The sequence below is a fragment of the Trachemys scripta genome, chromosome 24 (assembly GCF_013100865.1).
Source record: "Trachemys scripta elegans isolate TJP31775 chromosome 24, CAS_Tse_1.0, whole genome shotgun sequence".
In the NCBI taxonomy this organism is placed as follows: domain Eukaryota; kingdom Metazoa; phylum Chordata; order Testudines; family Emydidae; genus Trachemys; species Trachemys scripta.
In genome coordinates this window covers 2,493,029-2,503,608 of record NC_048321.1, presented here as the reverse complement: position 1 = coordinate 2,503,608, position 10,580 = coordinate 2,493,029, and the positions used below count along the sequence as shown (strand labels likewise).

At 56.1% G+C, this 10,580-nt stretch overlaps 1 protein-coding gene across 1 annotated transcript; it reads right to left on the bottom strand.

The window, feature by feature from the left end:
* Positions 1-5,302: 5,302 nt before the first annotated feature.
* On the bottom strand, positions 5,303-7,551 carry LOC117869826 (zinc finger protein 79-like). Its single transcript, XM_034756934.1, has 3 exons — positions 7,524-7,551; positions 5,811-6,122; positions 5,303-5,733 (listed from the first exon to the last, which is right to left on the bottom strand). Exons 1-3 carry the CDS (start codon positions 7,549-7,551, stop codon positions 5,303-5,305), a joined length of 771 nt encoding a protein of 256 aa, XP_034612825.1.
* Between the last annotated feature and the right edge of the window lie 3,029 nt (positions 7,552-10,580).

Sequence of the window (10,580 nt, the reverse complement as noted above, 5' to 3'; positions counted from 1 at the left end):
GGAGTGAGGCCAATTTGCACCAACTGGCCCCTTGTCATTACACCATACGCTGCTAGGGCCACCACCACCTACAGTACGAAATTATTTCAAAATTATTCTATTCGAATTTCCAGAAGTGATTTTATACATTCGGTCTTTTGTGTCCCCACTTAAGCGCGTGAATTCAGTGGAGTGCGTCCACAGTACTGAGGCTAGCATCGAATGTCAGAGCGGTGCACTATGGGTAACTATCCCACATTTCCCGCAGTCCCATCCGCCCATTGGAATTCTGGGTTAAGCTCCCAGTGCATGACGGGGCAAAAACATTTTCGCGGGTGCTTCTGGGTGTGTGTCGTCAGTTGCTCCTCCCTCTGTGAAAGCTATGGCAATCGTTTCACGCCTTTTTGGTGTACAGACTCCATACTGCTTTCAGCAGACAGTGCACCGCTTCTCTCCTGGTACCATGAATCCACCTCGCATTTCCTCTCATCTTTCTATGTAATCTCTATAAGTATCTACTCTTTCTCTTCCTCATCGACCGCTTCCGCTGCCAACCCTGCTCGGCCATTGTGAACTGAGCAGCACAGCTTCCGCCGCCAGCTCTATAGATAAGATTGATAACAGCACGTCTCCTCACTCTCGCATGCTCAAACCCCCTCACACACATGCTTGTGTGTTGGTAGGCAGCTGCTGTATTTTCAACAGTTTTGATCTATTATCACTTAGGGCTTGTCTATACTTATGCGCTGGTTCGGTGGCAGGCAATCGAACTTCTGGGTTCGATTTATCGCGTCTTGTCTGAATGCGATAAATCGAACCCAGAAGTGCTCCCCGTTGACTCCGGTAATCCTGCTCGGCGCGAGGAGTACGCAGAGTCGATGGGGGAGCCTGCCTGCCGCATCTGGACCGCGGTAAGTTCGAACTAAGGTACGTCAACTTCAGCTACGTTATTCACGTACCTTAGTTTCAATTGGGGAGTTAGTGTAGACCAGGCCTTACACTGCAGAAGTGGGAATGCTGCAGCATCTTTAGCTGGACACCAAAACTGTTAGCATACTATTGTGATAATAATGCCAATCTTTAGACCAGGGTTAAAAAAACCCAGCAGATTAAATTCTTTTTCTGGCAACTGGCAAATCCATAAAAAAGTCCAGGCCTGTCAAATACCAGCCAGGTGGTAAACCTACCCCAGGTTGACAAAATGTCTTATGGAAATGCCAATTTGGGGAAACCAAACCTTTTGTTGGGAAGGATTCTCAGGTCTAGGATGGAATTTCTGATCAAACCCAGAGAGACTCCAGCATAAGCCCTCAGTCAGGCTGATGATTTCAGCTATTTAAATCTGAAATTTCAGAGTATTGTAATTGTAGTATTGCCGCCATCAGCAGCTACCCTTACTTCTGAGCTGCTGATGGCGGCAGCGGCGGCGCCTTCATTGCTGATGTCATAACTATAAAGGGAAGGGTAACAGCTGTCCTGTGTACAATACTATAAAATCCCTCCTGGCCAGAGACTCCAAAATCCTTTTACCTGTAAAAGGTTAAGAAGCTCAGATAACCTGGCTGACACCTGACCCAAAGGACCAATAAGGGGACAAGATACTTTCAAATCTTGGTGGGGGGAAGGCTTTTGTTTGTGCTCTTTGTTTGGGAGGTTGTTCGCTCTTGGGACTGAGAGGGACCAGACATCCATCCATGCTCTCTAAATCTTTCTGAACAAGTCTCTCATATTTCAAACTTGTAAGTAAACAGCCAGGCAAGGCATGTTAGTTTTATCTTTGTTTTCTCAACTTGTAAATGTACCTTTTACTAGGGTGTTTACCTCTGTTTGCTGTAACTTTGAACCTAAGGCTAGAGGGGGTTCCTCTGGGCTCTTTAAGTTTGATTACCCTGTAAAGTTATTTTCCATCCTGATTTTACAGAGATGATTTTTACCTTTTTCTTTAATTAAAAGCCTTCTTTTTAAGAACCTGATCGATTTTTCCTTGTTTTTAGATCCAAGGGGGTTGGATCTTGATCCACCAGGAGTTGGTGGGAGAAAGGAGGGGGGATGGTTAATTTCTCCTTGTTTTAAGATCCAAGGGGTTTGGATCTGTATTCACCAGGGAATTGGTGAAGAGTCTCTCAAGGCTACCCAGGGAAGGGAATTAGCTTTGGGAGTGGTGGCAGCGGACCAGAGCTAAGCTGGTAGTTAAGCTTAGAGGTTTTCATGCAGGCCCCCACATCTGTACCCTAAAGTTCAGAGTAGGGAAGGAGCCTTGACAGCTGAGCATCTGGAGAGTGGCGGCTGCTGGTTGGGAACCCAGCTCTGAAGGCAGAGCTGCTGCAGCAGCGCAGAAGTAAGGATGGCATGGTATGGTATAGCCACTCTTACTTCTGTGCTGCTGCCTGCAGAGCTGGGCCCTCAGTCAGCAGTCGCCACTCTCCAGCCACCCAACTTTGAAGGCAGCAGCACAGAAGTAAGTGTGGCCTGGTATGGTATTGCTACTTTACTTCTGTGCTGCTGCTGGCGGGGTGCTGCCTTCAGAGCTGGGCGCCTGGCCAACAGCCACTGCTCTCCGGCCGCCCAGCTCTGAAGGCAGCACAGAAGTAAGGGTTGCAATACTGCTACCCCCCACAAAATAACCTTGCAATACCCCCACAACTCCCTTTTCAGTCAGGACCCCCCCACTTTGAGAAATTCTGGTCTCCCTTGTGAAATCTGTATAGTATAGGGTAAAAGCACAGAAAACACCAGATTTCATGGGGGAGAGACCAGATTTCATGGTCCGTGATGTGTTTTTCATGGCCACAAATTTGGTAAGGCCCGATGTATAGCACAGCCCCAGTGGGGACTCTGATCACTGTGCTGCAGTGTGAAATCTCTTTGCCTCTGGCCCAATGGCCAGGGCCAGCTCTAGGTTTTTTGCCGCCCCAAGCAAAAGAAATTTTGGCTGCCCCCGACCCCAGCCCTGGGCTCCCCCCTCCCCCACTCCTTGCTGCCCCAGCCCTGGGCTCTCCCCCCAACCTGCACTCTCCTGCTGTCCCAGCCCTGGGTCACTGGTAATTCGCTCCCAGGGCGGGTCATTCAGCAGGAATTTTGGATATGCACAGAACACAGACAGGATTGGTTCCCATATGGTTACAGAAGTACAGTAAAGTGGAACAGTTTTCAGCTTGTGTGATTGGAGGATGTCTGGATGCATATTATAAGACTGTCCTACATAAATGAGGAAAAGTTGAGGTGCCTTTATTATTCTTTTGCTCCACTCTTTGTTTCTATAGGGAATTTGCCAATGCAATCACTGTCTTCCTTTTAAACAAATAAAACTAAAAAAAAAAAAAAAAAGCAATGGCTGTTGAAAATAGCAATTCTAGTCCTAAAAATCACTGGGAAGCATTTCTTGCTCAATTTTATCCTACTTTTTCTACAGCAAGTTACAGTGGATCAGTATATTTGATTTGGGAGAAATGAAGTAACAGCTGCCCAAATTGAGCTTGAGCACTCCTGAATTTTGAGGTGTTCAAATCTGGAAGGCAGGTGCTAGATTCCCTTTCTGAATATTAGCTATATCTGGAAAGAAAAAGTCAATTTCTGTTTCCATGGCTCAGAAGTGGAAATCCTCCTACATGCCTGGTACTGTATCTAAAGCTGCCCAGGTCCTCTAGCAGAGCCTCCCCTCCCTTACTTTTCATTTTAAAGTCTAGTGGAATCCACGTACCTCCCTTGCTAGGCTTCAGATAGAGAGGTGCACTGTCCCTTTAGTCCGCCCAATTCCTTCTTTGGGGGGTGCAAGGTGAGGTCACACCAGTATCCCTAATCCAGTCTGGGGAAGTCTTCTGAAGGGGATATCTGGGGAAAGCCTTCTACTCCTTGGGCTGGGCACACTTGTCCCCCACTCACAGTGCCACCCCGTTCTAGCAGCCAGCTCTCCATTCACAGCAAGCTGCAGCATGGCTCAGCAACCTCACTCCCTCCCCCTCCCTTTCCTGTTGATAGCTGCCAAGGGATTGCTGGGAAATGTAGTTCTTTCCCTGCTCCAGGGCTGGCTCTATAGGCAGGGAGCTAGGCAAGGAACTACAGCTCCCAGGGTCCCATGGGTTCTCCGCTTCTGCAGCGTTGCGAGAGGGGAGGAAGTGAGTTTAAAAAAAAAAAAAGGATGCCAGAATGCCGCACCCTGCAAATGTGCTGCCCCAAGCACCTGCTTGTTTTGCTGGTGCCTAGACCCGGCCCTGCCAATGGCTCCATGTTATTTATACCAAGAGGAACAGCTCCAAGAGGAAAGAACGAGAGACTGACACTATACTTGTTGCTCAGAACTCTCCCCACAATCAGACAGAGCAATGTCTCCCGTCCCCCAGGCATGGGCTCTGACCACAGAGCTATTGTCCAGCCCAGTAGAGCACTTTCTCTTTCAAATTTTTTGTGAAACATTTGGCAAGGCCTTATTTTTGCTCCCATGTGGAATGCAAACCCGTCAGAACCCTGCAGTTTTCCCTCAGCACCCTTGTTTTCCGGCCAGCCCTCATTGCAATGTTGTTAAAGCTGCAGCTATGCCTGGCAGACAGCTGGGAATTGGGCGCAGTCTCCTCTTGGAATGAGACACTGGAGGAGCTGCAAGGGCAAGCCCAGGAACAACTGATCTCCAACGCCCGCTACTCACCATTCCCGATCACCCATCTATCCCCTTCGCAGTCTCCAAACCCCAGCACCCAGATCCCTCCCATCCCCTTCACAACGCCCCCATGAGCAACCCTCCTTCTCCTTTCTATTTCCCATGCCCATATGACCGATCACCTCAACATACCACTCCTTCTCCGGCCCAACCCCCCTGGGTCCTCCGCCTCAGTCATGGAGTCCAAAGCTCAATAGCCCTGGGTCCAGACCCTTCCTTATGACCCCCTTGCTCACAGCCAGACAATTATCACTGCCCAAAGGAATGGCCACCCTACCTGGATCCCTGGGGCACTGTCTGGGGGACCCCTCCACCAAGGGGATGCCTGGTGCAATAGCCAGGGGGTCCATCCTCCATGTAAATGACTGGCACTAGGTCCCTCCCTCACATGGATCTCTGGTGCACCCCTCCCCCATGTGGATGCCTGGCAGGCTGCCCTGGGGGGTCCGTCCCCAACACGGATCTCTGGTGCGCTGGCTCCTATCCTGCATGGGTCTCTGGCGCGCTGCCCCGGGGGCCCTACCACACATGGGTCCCTGGCATGCTGCCCCAGGGGCCCCCTCCCCCACACGGATCCCTGGTGCGCTGGCCCCTATCCTGCATGGGTCCATGGCGCGCTGCCCTGGGGGCCCTACCACACATGGGTCCCTGGCGTGCTGCCCCAGGGCCCTACCCCCCATGAAGTCTCTGGTGGACCACGAGGTAGGAGCTGCGGCTGAAGCAGCAGCCGCACTGGGTGCACTGGTAGGGGCGCTCGCCCATGTGGGTGCGCTGGTGCTGGAAGAGGGTGGAGTGGGCACCGAAGCTCTTCCCACAGGCATGGCACTTGTAGGGGCACTTGCCAGTGTGGATGCGGTGGTGGGTGATGAGGGTGGCATTCTGCGAGAAGCTCTTCCCGCACTCGGTGCAGCGGTAGGGCCGCTCCCCGGTGTGGGTGCGCAGGTGCTGGATGAGGTTGGAGCTGCCACTGAACTGCTTGCCGCACTCCCCACGTGGGTAGGGCTTCTTGCCCGTGTGCACCCGCTGGTGCTTGTGCAGGTCCGAGCTCTCAACTTGCCGCACTCCCCACACGGGTGAGGCCGCTCGCCCGTGTGGATCCTCTGATGCCGGATCAGCGCCGAGCTCTCGACGAAGCTCTTTGCACACACTGGGCACTGAAAAGCTTGTCCCTCCTCACCTGTGTCCTGTGGCTGGGCATGGCGCGAGTGCCGGGCAAGGCCAGCACGCCACCCCAGCCTCTCCCACTGCTGCAGGATCTGCTGCACAATGAAGTCCTGCAGCTTCTTGACACCTCCTCTCCCATGGCGTCTCTTCCCAGGGTGGGCTCTTGGCAGCTGCGTCGGCTGGTACTGGCCCTTGCAGGCCCCACGCAGGGGAGGGATCCCTTTGGGTTCTGCTGGTGCCAGCCCAGACAGATTGGCCTTCTTGGGAGCCTGCTCCTGATGATTGTCCTCCTTCACTTCCTCCTCAGTCTTGATCCCGTCAGCTGCTAGAAAAAAGAAATCCAGCCATGATGCCCCCTCTGGACGACGGGCATAATAACCCTCTCGCCCTCTGCTTCACTGTCCGCTTATAGTGTGAGCTCTTTGGGGCAAGGATGGACCCTCTCTGTGTGTCTGGGCAGCGCCTGGCACAACGGGGCCCTTATCTCAGCTGAGGTAGGGACAGACCCTCGCTGTGTGTCTGGGCAGTGCCTGGCACAACAGGGCCCTTATCTCAGCTGAGGTAGGGACAGACCCTCTCTGTGTGTCTGAGCAGCGCCTGGCACAACAGGGCCCTTATCTCAGCTGAGGTAGGGACAGACCCTCTCTGTGTGTCTGAGCAGCGCCTGGCACAATGGGGCCCTGATCTTAGCTGGGGCAGGGACTGTCTTTGGCTGTATGTCTGGGCAGCACCCAGCAGAATGGTTAGGGTCTCTGTGCCACCATAATACAACATACAAATAATGCTTAATATTCAGCCAGTTGATTGATTCCCTGTGCATGGTGATGGGGCACCTGGCAAAGGAACCTGCCTAAGCGCGTCACTAATAAACTGAGACATCTTGTTTCTAGCCAAGCTGATGAAGCCTCCAGCAAACGCCAGGGATGGCTGAGCTTGTGGGCAGGACCTGGCCTGGCACTCAGGAGAGCAACGCTGGCTTCCTGCCTCTGCAACATTCTCCCAGCGTGACCGTGGGCTCCCCAAGTGGCCAAAGGGGTGATGATCCCTGCTATGTGTGCAGGCCGGGAGACTCTCTATGTCACACCCCAGCCAGCAGGGCCCAGAGACTGGCTGGGGTCTCTAGGCACTAGCTCACTACTAACCATTGGTCAGTCTCTGTGCTCAGGAGCGGGGTGCCCAGGCCTTGCTGGGCCTGTAGCCCCCTAGCTGAATCCTCCCCCTGTGAGGTGTGGGGTGGAGATGGGAACTGGCCCCAGCCCCTTCAGGGTTTGCTCTCCCTGGCCCTGGCAGCCCAGGCTCTCTGGCTCTTGACCCATCTGCAGAGCAGGCTGAAGGGGAGGGGATGTACCCACTCCCAAATTGCACGTCCTTAAAATAAAAGCCAGTGATGTCACCTCCCTCCATCCCCAAACCACCCCATGCCCCGTGCTCTGCACCTGCCTAGCGACAACCAAGCCCATCACAGAACAGAGCCCAGCTTGGTGCCAGGGGCCAAAGGGGCTGGATTTGGTTCCCAGTTCCCATGCACTGGCCAAGCACCAAGGCAGGGGATGCCCCGTGCTGGCATCACAGCAGCTCCACTCCATTTTCTGACGAGGCAGAAGGGCACATGGGAGAGCTCAGTGTCCCACTGGCCCTGCCCACACCACGCCTGCTCTGCCCGCTGCAGTCCCAGCCTTTCCGACCAACACAGCTAGTCACAGAGCAGGTCTCGCTCACTGCTCACCTCCACAGCCACCACTAGGGGTCTCCATCTCCTCAGGGATGGAGGATCCGGGACAAGCATCTCAGCCCCTCCTTCCAGCCAGAAGACAGCATCTGGGCCATGGGTGGAAAATCCTGTTCGAGGAAAGAGAGCAGGGGAACTCACAATGTGCCACTGAGAGCTGGTCCCACAGCTGGACACACCCCACAGGGCAGGGCAGGCGGCGGCCCCACAGGGCAGGACAGGAAATTCCCCACAGGCAGGGCAGACCTCGCAGGGCAGGACAGGACAAACCCCACAGGGCAAGGCAGGAAATTCCCCACTGGGCAGGGCAGACCCCACAGGATGGGACAGCCCCTGCTGGGCAGGGCAGACCCCACAGGGCAGGGCAGGCCCCACAGGGCAGGATGGTGCACCGCAGTCCATAACTTCAGCTGTGCCAGGAACATCGTCACCCAGCCCCAGTGCCAGAGCCGGCTTCCTCCCTTCTCCAGGGACAGGACGAGGACCCAGGTTCCTCCCTCCCCCAACATCGCAGACAGAACAGGGATTGTGACTCCTCACCAGTGTGTCGTGAACTGCCAGCGTGGCGTTCCTCTGCTTGTCCTCCTTCCCGGGCATCTCCTCAGAGGTACACACGACCTCCGCCTTCAAGGTCACTGGGGCCTGGAACAACACGCAACCCTCACTCAGCACCCGCTGCTCCCGGGACCATCTCCCACCCGCCGCCTCCAGGGACCATCTCCTGCCCTGCAGCCGGTCTGGCAGGACCATCCCCCACTCAGCATCCGGTGCCCCGGGACAATGCCCTCCCTGGTTTGTCTTTGCCTCCCCACCTACATTCCCCCCAGACCAGGATACCTGGGGCGGCCACCCAGGCTCCTGGGGAACAAGCTGGAAATCCTCTACCAGGGCCACGGCCTCCTGGCCACTCTCCGGGCCATGCTCCCGCACCCAGCTCTGCATTTCCTCAGGCAGGAGGCTCAGGAACTGTTCAAGAACCAGCAGCTCCAGCACCTGCTCCTTGGTGCGGGTCTCTAGCTGCAGCCAGCGACGGGAAAGTTCCCAAAGGTGGCCGTAAACCTCCCGTGGCCCCTCTGCCTCCCAATAGTGGAAGCCCCTGAAGCACTGGTGCTGCGTCTCCATGTCGTGGCGGCACAGGATAGTTCCCTTCACTTTGGCACCGTCACCGGCCTCGCTGGCATCCAGGGTGATGTGGGCCTGTTGGTCTTCCCCACCGAGGGGGTGTGTGTCTCGGGCTCCCCCCGGTGCACTGGGCTCCTGGCAGGTGTCAGTCACTCGTTTGGTGGTGGCGAGATCGGGCTCAGTCTCCCCCCCTTCCCCATCTCCCCGTGGGGCTGTGGAGGGCAGGGGGCCCGGCAGCCCCTCCCCATGAACCTCTGGCTTCTCCTGCAAACATAGCTGATTCACCATCTGTTGCAGTCCCTGACACCTGCTGAGTTCATCATTCACCCAGGCCTGCCTTGAGGGAGGGTGGTTCCCCACTGACTGTGGCTCCTCCCTCAGGACAGGCCTGGTTGGCTGGTCTTGCTCCTCCATCTTCAGCTGCTCGGGCAGAGATGCTCCCTGCTCTGTGCCCATCTTCTATCCTGGGCTTGGCTGGAAATCCAGCCCTGGCCTGTGCTCCAGCTCCCTCGGCCCTGTACAGTGGATGATATCCAGCTCCGCTCCTGAACCTCCGTCCCTAGCACTGACGGGTGTGAGAGGCTGTGGCAGGGGGTCTCCATGCCACGCCACTCTGGCAGATAGCCTGCAGACAAACCAGTCCACAATTTTTTTTGCAGCCAGGCTGAGGTAAGCCCCTCACCCCAAGTGCCAGGCCCTTCCCAAAGTCAGAGGGGGAGACAGCCCCTGCCCTGGGGGGTACCAGAAGAAAGGCAAAGGATAGTATTTGTGGGAGAGGGATGACGTGATAATCAGCATGCACCATGCCCATTCCAAGCAGATCTCCAGGCACTGGGGGTCTGAGCTAGCGGGACGAGGAAGGAGGGTGGTGGCTGGTTCTCCACAGAGGGAGCAAAGGGACGTTCACCAGGCTGCGGGAGCAGAGACTGTATGGTCAAGGCAATGGAGTGGGAGTTCAGGGCTGGACAGGGCAGCGACAGTGGGGGTGTCTGGTGGGGAGGCGGAAGTGGGACAGGGAGCCCACGGAGGGTCCCATCAACAAGCAGGCAGGGGGCCCCTACGATGCATCAACCCCGCCTCCCCCCAGGGCCAGCGTTTCCCGAAGGGGAAGGACGCCTTTGAACCCCAGTAATCAGGCTTGGCTGAGTCAGGCGGGTGGAGCGCCAGCCAGAGCCAGCTGCCGGGGGCAGAGCTCGCAACCCTGGCACATCCCACAGCACCCGGGAACCAGGGCTCCTTGGCCCAGCTGCCCCTGCAGGGGGCAAGTCCCGTCGCGCTGCGGCGGAGCTCCTGGAGAGATGCGTGCCAGAACCTCTATGTCTCCGGACCCTGTGTCCCCAGCCAGGCACTTCCCCTCCCAGGCTCCAGCTGCTGTGCTCCTCCCCTGACTCAGACTTCGGCTCTGTTTAAGAGCCAAGCTGCCCGAGCCAGCGCTACTGGCTTCGGGCAGCCCCTGTGCCTCCGGACCCCAGCCGCCGGAGCAGAGCAGCTGGAGCCTGGGAAGGGAAGTGCCCGGCCGGCGGTTTGGTGTCTGGAGGCACGGGGGCTGCCCGAAGCCGGTAGCGCTGGCTCAGGCAGCTTGGCTCTTAAACAGAGCCGAAGTCTGAGTCAGGGGAGGAGCAGAGCAGCCGCGGGAGAGGAAATGCCCGTCCGGTATTTTTCCCGGACATGTTCGGCTTTTTGGCAATTCCCCCAGGACGGGGGTTTGATTGCCGAAAAGCCGGACATGTCCGGGAAAAACCAGACGTATGGTAACCCTAATCTGACCTGCATATCACAGGCCACAAAACCTCACCCACCCACTCCTGTGATAGACCCTGAACCTCTGGCTCAGTTACTGACATCCTCAAATCATGACAGAGAATCCACTTGACCTCCCTGCTTCGGGCATCAAGGAGTCTGGGCAGGACGGCTGGTGAAATGCACCCTGGG

Bases quoted from the DNA above. Each gene is read 5' to 3' on its own strand.
- LOC117869826 (XM_034756934.1), bottom strand. From the start codon at position 7,551: ATGGAGACCCCTAGTGGTGGCTGTGGAG. The intron at 6,123-7,523 runs GTGAGCAGTGAG...TCTTTTTTCTAG, and splicing joins CCCTAGTGGTGGCTGTGGAG to CAGCTGACGGGATCAAGACT. The intron at 5,734-5,810 runs GTGAGGAGGGAC...ATCCGGCATCAG, and splicing joins TGCCCAGCCACAGGACACAG to AGGATCCACACGGGCGAGCG.